At 41.1% G+C, this 15,137-nt stretch overlaps 1 protein-coding gene across 1 annotated transcript in view; it reads right to left on the bottom strand.

Moving 5' to 3' along the window:
• LOC111951091 (macrophage colony-stimulating factor 1 receptor 1-like) overlaps window positions 1-8,733 on the bottom strand; it is a 34,263-nt gene extending 25,530 nt beyond the window's left edge. Inside the window, exon 1 of the mRNA XM_023969092.2 lies at window positions 8,589-8,733. Coding sequence (XP_023824860.2) covers window positions 8,589-8,640 — 52 coding nt within the window. The 5' untranslated portion in view covers window positions 8,641-8,733. The remainder of the gene's footprint in view (window positions 1-8,588) is intronic.
• Window positions 8,734-15,137: the final 6,404 nt, after the last annotated feature.

Genomic DNA, 15,137 nt, shown 5'->3' with positions numbered 1-15,137 from the left:
GCTAAATGGTTTGTTTCCAGAAAATCTACCAATATGACAACCGAATTAAAACATACCAGTAGCTGAAAGCAGCTGTTCAAACTAGAAACATGTGGGAGGATTTGACAGCATAGCGCCACTTGCGTCATGACTGCAACAAAGGGACCGGAGAAATTCATGTTGATCACTCACTGCATTAGGTCACCAGATGCTCCCCCCCAAAAATGTCTCTGTCAACAAAAACAAAAAAATCTATGCTAGCTAGCTAGCTACGTTTTTCCTAGTTGGTTACAATGTATCCAATTTCGGTTTGTGTGCTTGTAGGTTAGCTTCTTGTAACTTTGTAGCAACTTTGTATGGTCTGCACGTGTAGGCGCATTATGTGTCATGATTGCAAGGTGTCCTGAAATCTTTTCCAACTGTCAATTCTAGAATGCCCTTCTAGCCAATCAGAAACGAGTATTCAACAATGTTGTGATACAATTAAGCAATAAGCCCGAGGGGCTGTGGTAAATGGCCAATATACCATAGTTAAAGGCTGTTATTAATCACGACGCAACGCAGAGTGCTTGGATACAGACCTTAGCCATGTAATATCGGACATACCACGGCTTTAAGCCAATTAGCATCCAGGGCTCAAACCACCCAGTTTATAATAGGACTTATACCACAACATGTTGGATACTGATTGGTTAGAAGGACACACATTAAAACAGTGTCAAGTGTGTCCTGACGAGAAGGCAACCTTTTCTAGCTCTGCCAGGCAAAATCAGGCATACTTAGCTCATTGTTATGGATGTATTCGAATGACTGTCAATAGAAAATATCCTAAACAAATGCAGCTACTTTCGCGGTTATTCTGGCTGCAGAGGTCGAGACTGTGTTAGCCATAGCTAGTTGTTCTAGTTAGTAAGCAAGGGACAAGAATGTTGCCAACACATAGAACTGGGTTGCGGCTCAAGCAACCAAAAGATGAGAAATAATGAATTATCATTATCATTATCATTTTTTTTCATTTCTACCCGTACATGTGTGCTTTAGTATTGTTTTCTTTGGCAACTGTGGTATAGCGGGATAAACGGCTCAGTTCTGTACAAATGAACTCCGCAACGAGACTTGGCTCCACCTCGGCTCCGCCTCGTCACGCCGTGTAGTCCATTATTTTCAAGCTAATGTACAGAACGTCAGTGTTCATCCCTTACATGTGAAAGCCTTAAAATCAGAATTATAGCGGCGTAATTGATCTCCGCATGTGCTAGCACAAGCAGCGCAAACTTCTTTCTTTTGCACGACAGAAGTGAGCTCGAAATGGCTGAAAGTATGCATCTTAGAAATAGTAGCCTTTGAGATGTGTCCATCTAAACAGGGTTATTATGGAAATCATTCTCTTTGTAAAGCTAGTTAACGTTTAAATCAAACTATTATATTAAATCGGACTTTTCACAAGAATCGCATTATTGTGTGCACATAACCTACTCATTGACTCGTCCATCAAAAGAATGAAAGAAAACACAAACTACTTTAACATGTACTGGCTGTATGCACTGTGCGAGGTGAGTAAGGGGAAGTTCTTGATGATATTAGGCTATAAGGACTGAGAAGCCACACCAATCAACCAGTTCCTTAACTACCCTTGAGTAGAGCGACAGACATTTATACAGAGAGCAAGAGCAGTCAGAGACAGACAGAGCAGTGAGAGGGACAGAAGATGCTCTTTCTAGCCCTTCTCCTGGGCATCATGGTCTGCGGCACAGCCCAAGGTAAGCACATGAATCAAATGCTACCCTAGTAATACTGTAAGTAGTTTAATATCAGCTCCTATGGCTGCGTAATTTGGCTTCTGACCAATCAGACCAGATCGTTTGGCAATAACTGGGCAAAAAGTCAGAATTGGGCTGCCTGTGTAAACGCAGCCTTTGATCTCTTGAATACTTGGGATTTCTTAACCAACGAGACCGAATTTAAAATCATACGTTCTGTTATATTCACTAAAATGTGTAATAAATGTGTCATGTAGTTATTTTGATTTAAAAAAAATCTTATTTTGATTGTATTTTGCACAGATAAATTGTCATTACATCATTCCAAAAAAGTCATCCAAAAGTGTTATATTTCATATAAAGTGCTTCTGAAGTTTCTAATGAATTTATAACACACATAAAAACCCACAATATTCTGTGTGGTTGTATTATATTTGACATATTTCTGCAATATAGATACATTATATTTTGTCTTAATTAAAAGTTTATGACAAAAACATAAAAATGTAATCATGGGTGTAACAGAATTTTTACTCAAATTGATAGTGACTTCGAGGTGTTCTGCGTTAGTGAAGACTGTTACAGTGAGAACAGGTGTTTAGTTTAGCTTTGTGAGTTCTGACATCTGAGAGCTGGGGGGTGGGCAGAGCTAATGGGACCTGTCCAGTTCCTGGTGAGCCCCCCCCCCCCCCCCCACAAAAAGCAGAAGTAAGAATGAAGAATGGGAAACAGGCCCCCAAAGACCACGATCCGCCTAAGCAGGTCCCCAGCCCAATGTTGTTCCTGGAACTAGACGCTATGTGGGGTTTCGTTTCAAACATTTCCACACACACAGCTCAGGCACCAGCTCAGCACACTCTCATTTCCCCTTTCTCCCCCCAAAAAAAACCACAACAGAAAAAACATGAAAACAGACAAAAATGCCTTAATTGCTAAATAATTCTCGCTGTTGACGTTGGTGCACACCGAGAAATGACATTTTCCTTGAATCATTCCTTTTTTCTATGGATGATTTCTAAGGCATTACCACTGAAGTAACTCATCATTCACCATTATGATACTATTCTATCATGTCAGTAACAGCAAACTACATAACTTTGGTAGTCAAGTGTTGGCATCATTCCTGACAGAGGAGAGAATTCAAGAAGAATGCCCTTCGCTGACTTAAAGGGGATTGTTTGATGCCCATTTTAGTATTTTACACAAAAAAAGTGAAATACTATGTTGTACAGTAAAAAAAAAAAAAAATATATATTATTGCAGGTTTGTTGCCATGAATTAAAATGGGATTTCTTCACTCACCACAAAATGTCTTTGTTTTCACTATGGGGTTACCCTGGGGGTCGGGTGTGGGGCTATCACCAATGCCATGATTACTGTATATATGTGATCACCTTTGTATGCTTGCAATGCGCAATGATGGAAAAGTACTGGGTAATGGAAATGCACTGCTTTAATTCTCAGGATGAGAACTGCCTGTTGATAGTCACGCAGCCTCAAGGCCGAGATGGCATATAGTAGAGCGAGAAACCACAGTCTAGACATGTTTTTCTCATCTTAGATACTTTGTATTCTAATCCAATGCAACAATGTTAAGGAATGATTGACGGTAGGTTGTCCACACCCACTAAAGTGTTGCCTCCTGTTTCACCACACAGATCTTTACTTTAGACAACTGAGGTATTCTGTATGTGAATCTCTGTCTGCAGTTGTATTTTATTACTAAAGAGTTCTATACCAAGGTTCCTGTGTCCGTGTCATCTACTTGGAAGACTCATTGTTGAAGGAAACTTACATCACCCCATGCAAAGAACCACCCAACATCAGTCTCTTTCAGGTAACGAAGAAGCCCCTGCCAATGAACCAGTTGGCATGACCATGGGGGCCCCTAAATCAGCCATCCTCTCCCTGCCAACCCAGAGTCCAGTCAGGCTCCCCCAGTGGTAGCCCCTCCCTCCCTCTGCTGTGGCGTGGACGAGCTGAAACAGTTACTCTCCCAACTAACCACATGACCAGCGGGAGGTTGCTAGCTGGAGAGGAGAGGTGGTCAAGGTGCTGTCTCAACTGGTCCAGGAGCACCAAGACGTGTCCAGCGGCCAAGGGAGTCATCGAGCAGCTGAAGGCTATGAAGGACCAGGGAGCACAGCACCTGAGTGACCTGCGGAACCTGGCTACACACCAGCGTCTCCTGGTGGAGAACCACCAGGTGTCAAGCATCTCTACCCACCTCCAGGACCTGGCCAAGAAACCCAAAGCTCACCCTGCCGCCTCCGGACAATGAGATGCTCAGATCTTAACCTGCATGAGACAGGTTGTCCAATCTGGATGAATATTAAAGCTTTATAACAAACTAAACAGCTCAATACAGTTTTAGATTGTGGGTGACAACCTGCTACTAAACCAAGCTTGGTCAATAAGGCATATAATTATACAGTCAATTTGCTTGTGATAGATTTTTAAACCCATACAGTCCAAGCCCTGTCTAAGCCAGGGAAGGGGTTCTTACTACGCTATCTGGCATTGTTTTAAGAAGGTCATACCATGGATCAGTTTGCTATTTGATTTACAATTTTAAGACCCCTTGAAGTATATATATATTGTATTTGGCATTACTACTATTAGCCCATACAAACGCATTGAGTAACAGAATCTCTACATTGAACAACAGATAGTCCCCCCAAAAAATCTAAAGGAAGTTTGTTCTGAAGTGTCTTGCCTATATCTGAGAGATATAAGAAATATCAGGAAACACGTTTAATTGTTTTACCCTTACTATTGCACTAAACAGTCTAAGCCCTGTCTAAGCCAGGGAAGTGGTAGGGCTATATGGAATTTTTTAAGATGGTCATATTAAGATCTTTTTGCTATTTGATTTTGCATATTTATTACCCTTTGAGGAATAAAAAAAATATCAGCCGACATGTACGTGTTCGTAAGAGACTCACTTTTCCACTATTATTGTGTAGCCCAAACGGTTCAGACGCTACAGACAGAAGTTGGCAGATCGGCTGTAGCGACTTCAGACGAGTCCCAAGACGCTTGTGGGGATCGTAGAGAAAATACAGAGAACATGGTTGTCATGATAGTCTCACATTTCCATAGAGGGGTCATAATAGTTTGAACACCAAACCGTTCGGACGCTACAAACGATTTTGGGAGAAAAACCAATTTCCGTGATGTTTCACGGTCTGAAAACACCGCTCTAGCTCTGTCACCTTTCACTGCAGATGCGGAAGTGCAACATTGGCTGATGCGGTGTATTGAGACGCATCCAACGCAAAAACAGATGTCTCTAGCTTAAACTGACGGATTTTGATAGGTTATGTTTTTATTATGCTAATTCCATTTCTGGGGGGGGGGCACGGACATCGACTCAAGGTTAACAATTAGGTGATGAACCAATCACAGTCTGATACTTCAACTCTTACGAACACGTACATGTCGGCTGATATTTTTTTTATTCCTCAAAGGGTAATAAATATGCAAAATCAAATAGCAAAAAGATCCTTAATATGACCATCTTAAAAAATTCCATATAGCCCTACCACTTCCCTGGCTTAGACAGGGCTTAGACTGTTTAGTGCCAATAGTAAGGGGTAAAACAATTAAACGTGTTTCCTGATATTTCTTATATCTCTCAGATATAGGACAGACACTTCAGAACAAACTTCCTTTAGATTTTTTGGGGGGACTATCTGTTGTTCAATGTAGAGATTCTGTTACTCAATGCGTTTGTATGGGCTAATAGTAGTAATGCCAAATACAATATATATATACTTCAAGGGGTCTTAAAATTGTAAATCAAATAGCAAACTGATCCATGGTATTGTCACGTTCCTGACCTGTTTTATGTTATTTTTGTATGTGTTTAGTTGGTCAGGGCGTGAGTTGGGGTGGGCATTCTATGTTTTGTGTTTCTATGTTTAGGTCACTTGTAATTAGCCTTATATGGTTCTCAATCAGAGACAGGTGTTTGACGTTTTCCTCTGATTGAGAACCATATATAGGTTGGCTGTTTCACACTGTTTGTTTGTGGGTGATTGTCTCCTGTGTTTGTGTCTGCGCACCACACGGGATTGTTTCGGTTGTTTTCGTTTTGATGTAGTCTGTTTCCTGCTCGTGTGTTCTTCGTGTTGTTATGTAAGTTCCATGTTCAGGTTTCGTCTACGTTGTCCGTTTGTTATTTTGTAATCATTTCAAGTATAGTTCGTTTTTGTTCTTGTTTAAATAAATTCATTATGTCTACATACCTCGCTGCGTATTGGTCCACCGATCCTTCTCTCCTCTCCTCTTCCGAGGAAGAGGAGGACGACACCCGTTACAGGTATGACCTTCTTAAAACAATGCCAGATAGCGTAGTAGAACCCCCTTCCCTGGCTTAGACAGGGCTTGGACTGTAATGGGTTTTAAATCTGTCACAAGCAAATTGACTGTATAATTATATGCCTTATTGACCAAGCTTGGTTTAGTAGCAGGTTGTCRCCCACAATCTAAAACTGTATTGAGCTGCTTAGTTTGTTATAAAGCTTTAACATTCATCCTGATTGGACAACCTGTCTCATGCAGGTTAAGATCTGAGCATCTCATTGTCCGGGAGCGGCAGGGTGAGCTTTGGGTTTCTTGGCCAGGTCCTGGAGGTGGGTAGAGATGCTTGACACCTGGTGGTTCTCCACCAGGAGACGCTGGTGTGTAGCCAGGTTCCGCAGGTCACTCAGGTGCTGTGCTCCCTGGTCCTTCATAGCCTTCAGCTGCTCGATGACCTCCCCTTGGCCGCTGGACACGTCTTGGTGCTCCTGGACCAGTTGAGACAGCACCTTGACCACCTCTCCTCTCCAGCTAGCAACCTCCCGCTGGTCATGTGGTTAGTTGGGAGAGTAACTGTTTCAGCTCGTCCACGCCACAGCAGAGGGAGGGAGGGGCTACCACTGGGGGAGCCTGACTGGACTCTGGGTTGGCAGGGAGGATGGCTGATTTAGGGGCCCCCATGGTCATGCCAACTGGTTCATTGRCAGGGGCTTCTTCGTTACCTGAAAGAGACTGATGTTGGGTGGTTCTTTGCATGGGGTGATGTAAGTTTCCTTCAACAATKAGTCTTCCAGATAGATGACACGGACACAGGAACCTTGGTATARAACTCTTTAGTAATAAAATACAACTGCAGACAGAGATTCACATACAGMATACCTCAGTWGTCYARAGTAAAGATCTGTGTGGYGAAACAGGAGGCAACACTTTARTGGGTGKGGACAACCTACCGTCAATCATTCCTTAACATTGTTGCATTGGATTAGATACAAAGTATCTAAGATGAGAAAAACATGTCTAGACTGTGGTTTCTCRCTCTACTATATGCCATCTCGGCCTTGAGGCTGCRTGACTATCAACAGGCAGTTCTCATCCTGAGAATTAAAGCAGTGCATTTCCATTACCCAGTACTTTTCCATCATTGCGCATTGCAAGCATACAAAGGTGATCACATATATACAGTAATCATGGCATTGGTGTAGCCCCACACCCGACCCCCAGGGTAACCCCCAATAGTGAAAACAAAGACATTTTGTGGTGAGTGAAGACATCCCATTTTAATTCATGGCAACAAACCTGCAATAATATATATATWTWTTTTTTTTACTGTACAACATAGTATTTCACTTTTTTTGTGTAAAATACTAAAATGGGCATCAAACAATCCCCTTTAAGTCAGCGAAGSGCATCTTCTTGAATTTCTCCTCTGTCAGGAATGATGCCAACACTTGACTACCAAAGTTATGTAGTTTGCTGTTACTGACATGATAGAATAGTATCATAATGGTGAATGATGAGTTACTTCAGTGGTAATGCCTTAGAAATCATCCATAGAAAAAAGGAATGATTCAAGGAAAATGTCATTTCTCGGTGTGCACCAACGTCAACAGCGAGAATTATTTAGCAATTAAGGCATTTTTGTCTGTTTTCATGTTTTTTCTGTTGTGGTTTTTTTTTAGGGAGAAAGGGGAAATGAGAGTGTGCCTGAGCTGGTTTGACCCGTGTCTTTGTGTGTGTGGAAATGTTTGAAACGAAACCCCACATAGCGTCTAGTTCCAGGAAACACATTGGGCTGGGGACCTGCTTAGGCGGATCGTGGTCTTTGGGGGCCTGTTTCCCATTCTCATTCTTACTTCTGCTTTTTGTGCTTTTCACCAGGAACTGGACAGGTCCCATTAGCTCTGCCCACCCCCCAGCTCTCAGATGTCAGAACTCACAAAGCTAACTAAACACCTGTTCTCACTGTAACAGTCTTCACTAACGCAGAACACCTCGAAGTCACTATCAATTTGAGTAAAAATTCTGTTATACCCATGATTACATGTTTATGTTTTGTCATAAACTTTTAATTAAGACAAAATATAATGTATCTATATTGCAGAATATGTCAAATATAATACAACCACACAGAATATTGTGGGTTTTTATGTGTGTTATAAATTCATTAGAAACTTCAGAAGCACTTTATATGAAATATACACTTTTGGATGACTTTTTTGGAATGATGTAATGACAATTTATCTGTGCAAAATACAATCAAATAAAGATTTTTTTTAAATCAAAATAACTCATGACACATTTATTACACATTTTAGTGAATATTAACAGAACCGTATGATTTTAAATTCGGTCTCGTTGGTTAAGAAATCCCAAGTATTCAGAGAWCAAAGGCTGCGTTTACACAGGCAGCCCAATTCTGATCTTTTGCCCAGTTATTGCCAAACGATCTGGTCTGATTGGTCAGAAGACAAATTACGCAGCCATAGGAGCTGATATTAAACTACTTACAGTATTACTAGGGTAGCATTTGATTCATGTGCTTACCTTGGGCTGTGCMGCAGACCATGATGCCCAGGAGAAGGGCTAGRAAGAGCATCTTCTGTCCCTCTCACTGCCTCTGTCTGTCTCTGACTGCTCTGTCTCTCTGTATAAATGTCTGTCCGCTCTACTCAAGGGTAGTTAAGGAACTGGTTGATTGGTGTGGCTTCTCAGTCCTTATAGCCTAATATCATCAGAACTTCCCCTTACTCACCTCGCACAGTGCATACAGCCAGTACATGTTAAAGTAGTTTGTGTTTTCTTTCATTCTTTTGATGGACGAGTCAATGAGTACGGTTATGTGCACACAATAATGCGATTCTTGTGAAAAGTCCGATTTAATATAATAGTTTGMTTTAAACGTTAACTAGCTTTACAAGAAGAATGATTTCCATAATAACCCTGTTTTAGATGGACACATCTCAAACCAGGCTACTATTTCTAAGATGCATACTTTSAGCCATTTCGAGCTCACTTCTGTCGTGCAAAAGAAAGAAGTTTGCGCTGCTTGTGCTAGCACATGCGSAGATCAATTACGCCGCTATAATTCTGATTTTAAGGCTTTCACATGTAAGGGATGAACACTGACGTTCTGTACATTAGCTTGAAAATAATGGACTACACGGCGTGACGAGGCGGAGCCGAGGTGGAGCCAAGTCTCGTTGCGGAGTTCATTTGTACAGAACTGAGCCGTTTATCCCGCTATACCACAGTTGCCAAAGAAAACAATACTAAAGCACACATGTACGGGTAGAAATGAAAAAAAATGATAATGATAATGATAATTCATTATTTCTCATCTTTTGGTTGCTTGAGACGCAACCCAGTTCTATGTGTTGGCAACATTCTTGTCCCTTGCTTACTAACTAGACAACTAGCTATGGCTAACACAGTCTCGACCTCTGCAGCCAGAATAACCGCGAAAGTAGCTGCATTTGTTTAGGATATTTTCTATTGACAGTCATTCGAATACATCCATAACAATGAGCTAAGTATGCCTGATTTTGCCTGGCATAGCTAGAAAAGGTTGCCTTCTCGTCAGGACACTTGACACTGTTTTAATGTCCATTCTAGAATGCCCTTCTAACCAATCAGTATTCAACAATGTTGTGGTATAAGTCCTATTATAAACTGGGTGGTTTGAGCCCTGGATGCTAATTGGCTTAAAGCCGTGGTATGTCCGATATTMCATGGCTAAGGTCTGTATCCAAGCACTCTGCGTTGCGTCGTGMTTAATAACAGCCTTTAACTATGGTATATTGGCCATTTACCACAGCCCCTCGGGCCTTATTGCTTAATTGTATCACAACATTGTTGAATACTCGTTTCTGATTGGCTAGAAGGGCATTCTAGAATTGACAGTTGGAAAAGATTTCAGGACACCTTGCAATCATGACACAATATGCGCCTACACGTGCAGACCATACAAAGTTGCTACAAAGTTACAGAAAGCTAAACCTACAAGCACACAAACCGAAATTGGATACATTGTAACCAACTAGGAAAAACGTAGCTAGCTAGCTAGCATAGATTTTTTTGTTTTGTTGACAGAGACATTTTTGGGGGGGAGCATCTGGTGACCTAATGCAGTGAGTGATCAACATGAATTTCTCCGGTCCCTTTGTTGCAGTCATGACGCAAGTGGCGCTATGCTGTCAAATCCTCCCACATGTTTCTAGTTTGAACAGCTGCTTTCAGCTACTGGTATGTTTTAATTCGGTTGTCATATTGGTAGATTTTCTGGAAACAAACYATTTAGCTAGCTTCTAGCCTAGTGTTTGATATGCAATGCGATCTCCTCATAATATACAGTGTTGAGTGTAATGACAAGAAGGCAACGTTTTCTAGCTACCCAAGGCAATCGGGCAGCATCAGCTCATTGTTATGGAWGTATCCAAATGAATGTCAATAGAAAACAGCTTAAACAAACGCAAATCCGGCTACTTGCATTTATTCTGGCTGCAGAGGTTGTGACTGTGTTAGCCATAGCTAGTTGGCTGGCTAGCTACAGTAGCAAGCAAGGGACAAGTATGTTGCCAGCGAGCATGGCAATAGAGCATACACAATTAATAACTGTGTCGCGTCCATAAATATTGAACTAATCGAACGAAAGACTGGGTCGCATCTCTAGCAACCAAAAGATGAGAAAATATGAATTATCTTCTAAAAATGAAAATATCAATGTGCTTTAAATATGTGTGCTTTAATATTGTTTTCTTTGGCAATTGTGGTGTAAGCATGATAAACACCTCTGTTATGTACATTACCTTGGAAAAATGAACTCCCCAAAGAGACTCGGCTGCGTCGTCCATTATTTCCAAGGTAATATACAGAACGTCGGTGTTTATCCCCTTACATAAGTCTGAAGATTGTTCAGAAAACAAGGTGTTTTAATTGGTGTATGTTTACTTCGATTATGACCTCTTGCCGATTAAGATAAACAGAGTAAGGTGTTTACATGACTAATGCCATAACCGACCTACTGCTGTAATCAGTTTAATATCGAACTATTAGTGTGCATGTAAACTTACTCATAGTTTTTATTTTTTTATTTTTTTTACAATATAACAACGTTCCCAGTTAATACGATGTATTTACAGATGGTTAATTCAATTAGACATGAGTGGAAATAATAGTTAACATCTTTATTGCATGTACAGTAGAATGGGCTGCCCATTATTCATTTAAACTGATATATCTAAATATGCAAACAAACGCCGTTAAAAAACCCTCGCAGTGCAKTTGCTGTGTAGCAATGTATGCATCTCAATTAATGCATGGAGTTCATTAAAAATACAAATGTGCACCTTTTTTTCCCRTCTAAGATGTTTAGATATCGACAACATTTTTCAAACATCCCTCTGCCGTGTGTCTTTCCATCTTACTATTATTTACAATTTAGATACCTAACAGAACAGGGAACACATACATGTTTTGCCAGCCCTGGTTACAGTAATGAAAAGTGTATATTTAAGCAATAAGACCCGAGRAGGTGTGGTATATGGCCAATATACCATGGCAAAGGGTTGTTCTTAATTAAGCACAACACAATGCGGAGGACTTGGATATAGCCCCTTAGCCTGGTATATTGGCCATATACCACAAACCCCTGAGGCGCCGCATTGCTATTATAAACTGGTTACAAAAATAATTCAAAGTAATTTTGCATCATCTGTGGTATATTGTCTGATATACCATGGCTTTCAGCCAATCAGCATACAGGAACCTACCCAGTTTATAAATAAGAATATACTATCATTGCTTTGATATAAAGGTACCATACATTACAGACTGTATACGCATGATACAATACCGAGAGTACAAATTGAAAGATTATGACAAAAATGTTAACAATAAAGGCACTTCATTTGAAATTAAACAACATGGAAAAATCATTAAAACAACATTAAAACTAAGTCATTTAGTACATCTCAAGAAATGACATGTAAATGATCAACTGCCCTTTCAATGTGTCTGAGTTAACACTCAAGGATACATGCCACAGACCTTTCAATATAGAGTKGGAAATTCAACAGCATTTTGTACAAGACAATACTCTAGCCAGGCAAACAGATTAGGCACAATGAATATATACTATTGATGAAAAATGTAACATCACAAATTAATTCTGACATTTACAATCAGTACCTTTAATATGCTGACGAAACCTGATGGAACAACCCTGACCACATGAGAACCCTTGGAAGGAATGAGATGTAGTGCTTAAGGGGGAAATCTGCAGTTCAAACAATAACAAAGCCGGCATCCTGCCCCTGTTTTGGGTAAACAGCTGAGGGATGGGGCTGGAGAAATGCAACCRCTCTCAAATTCATAGACAGAGCTACGGACGGAAGGACTGACCATCCATCGTATCAAAATGATAGTTTGATATAATCATAGCTGCTTTAGCCGACATCCACATGGACACCGCCAAAGCAGCTGCTGAGGTGGAATTGTGTTACGCTTACCGTATAATTCCCAGTCCAAACAGTTTGCTTATATACAGTGCAATCCGAAAGTATTCAGACCCCTTGACTTTTTCTACATTTTGTGACGTTACCGCCTTATTCTAAAATGCATTAAATAACGTTTTTTCCTCATCAATCTACGCACAATACCACATAATGACAAAGCAAAAATATGTTGTTAGAAATGTTTCCAAATTTATAAAAAATTTAAAACTGAAATACCTTATTTACATAAGTATTCAGACCCTTTGTTATGAGACTCGAAAGTGAGCTCAGGTGCATCCTGTTTCCATTGATCATCCTTGAGATGTTTCTACAACTTGATTAAAATTCAATTGATTGGACATTCAATTGATTGGTTTCTACAACTTGATTGGAGTCCACCTGTGGTAAATTATATTGAATGGACATGATTTGTAAAGGCACACACCTGTCTATATAAGGTCCCACAGTAGACAGTGCATGTCAGAGCAAAAACCAAGCCATGAGGTCAAAGGAATTGTCCGTAGAGCTCTGAGACARGATTGTGTCGAGGCACAGATCTGGGGAAGGGTACCAAAAAATGTCTGCATCATTGAAGGTCACCAAGAACACAGTGGCTTACATCATTCTTAAATGGAAGAAGTTTGGAACCACCAAGACTCTTCCTAGAGTTGGCCGCCCAGCCAAACTGAGCAATCGAGGGAGAAAGGTCTTCATCAGGGAGGTGACCAAGAACCCGATGGTCACTCTGACAGTGCTCTAGAGTTCCTCTGTGGATATGGGAGAACCTTCCAGAAGGACAATCATCTCTGCAGCACTCCACCAATCAGGCCTTTAAGTGGCAAGACGGAAGCTACTCCTCAGTAAAAGGCACATAACAGCCCTCTTGGAGTTTGCCTATAGGCACCTAAATGACTCTCAGACCATGAGAAACAAGATTATCTGGTCTGATGAAACCAAGATTGAACTATTTGGCCTGAATGACAAGCGTCACGTCCGGAGGAACCCTGGGACCATCCCTACAGTGAAGCATGGTGGTGGCAGCATCGTGCTGTGGGGATGTTTTTCAGTGGCAGGCACTGGGAGACTAGTCAGGATCAAGGGAAAGATGAACAGAGCAAAGTTAAGAGTGATCCTTGATCAAAACCTAATCCAGAGTGCTCAGGACCTCAAACCTTCCAACAGGACAATGACCCTAAGCACACAGCCAAGACAACACAGGAGTGGCTTCGGGACAAGTTTCTGAATGTTCTTGAGTTGCCCAGACAGAGCCCGGACTTGAACCCGATCGAACATCTCTGGAGAGACCTAAAAATAGCTGTGCAGCRACGCTCCCCATCGAACCTGACAGAGCTTGAGAGGATCTGCAGAGAAGATTTGGAGAACCTCCCCAAATACAGKTGTGCAAAGCTTGTAGCGTCATACCCAAGAAGACTCGAGGTTGTAATCGCAGCYAAAGGTGCTTCGACAAAGTACTGAGTAAAGGAATGTCATGTGCCTTTTACTGAGGAGTGGCTTCCGTCTGGCCACTACCATATAAGTCCTGATTGGTGGAGTGCTGCAGAGATGGTTGTATTTCTGGAAGGTTCTCCCATCTCCACAGAGRAACTCTAGAGCTCTGTAAGAGTGACCATTGGGTTCCTGGTCACCTCCCTGCCAAGGTCCGTCTCCCTCGATTGCTCAGTTTGGCCGGGCAGCCAGCTCTGGGAAGTGTCTTGGTGGTTCCAAATGTCTTCCATTTCAGAATGATGGAGGCCACTGTGTTCTTTGGGACCTTCAATACTACAGAAATGTTTTGGTACCCTTCCCCAGATCTGTGCCTCGACACAATCCTGTCTCTAAGCTCTACGGACAATTATTTCGACCTTGTGGCTTAGTTTTTGCTCTGACATGCACTGTCAACTGTGGGGCCTTATATAGACAGGTGTGTGTCTTTCCAAATCATGTCCAATCAATTGAATTGACCACAGGTGGACTCCAATCAAGTTGTAGAAACATCTCAAGGATGATCAATGGAAACAGAATGCACCTTAGCTCAATTTCGTCTTTCATAGAGTCTGAATACTTATGTAAATAAGGTATTTCAGGTTTTTTGTTAATAAATGTGCAAAACAATTCTAAAAACCTGTTTTCGTTTTGTCGTTATGGGGGATGTGTGTGTAGATTGCTGCAGATTTTTATTTATTTAATCCATTGTGGAAGACTGAAACATAACAAAATATGGAAAAAGTCAAGGTGTCTGAATACTTTCCRAAGGCACTGTATATGTGGACGCTTTAGAGCTGTCAAATCCACAAGCGGCTCCTGGCATTATACTTAAGGCAGACATTGCCATTGGCTGCACRGAGTCACATTAAGAGAACACCCATGCAGCATTGTTTACAAGTTTGAACACTGGAATTTGAGATGTAATTTACACCTCAATTAGGATAATTGAATCCTCTATTTCATTTAATGATTTTTCAATTTGGGCTAAATGATTTCTATATATTCTCTGAAAAAAAGCGTTTTGGCATTATTGGGGAGTGTTGCTGCATATGGCGTTTTTCCAGCTGTGCCCATAGGAGAACCCTTTTTTGGTTCCAGGTAGAACCTTTTTTGGTTC

The sequence above is a fragment of the Salvelinus sp. IW2-2015 genome, linkage group LG23, assembly GCF_002910315.2.
Source record: "Salvelinus sp. IW2-2015 linkage group LG23, ASM291031v2, whole genome shotgun sequence".
Lineage (NCBI taxonomy): Eukaryota > Metazoa > Chordata > Actinopteri > Salmoniformes > Salmonidae > Salvelinus > Salvelinus sp. IW2-2015.
The sequence above is the reverse complement of the archived record's forward strand: the minus strand, read 5'-3'. Positions and strand labels throughout refer to the sequence as shown.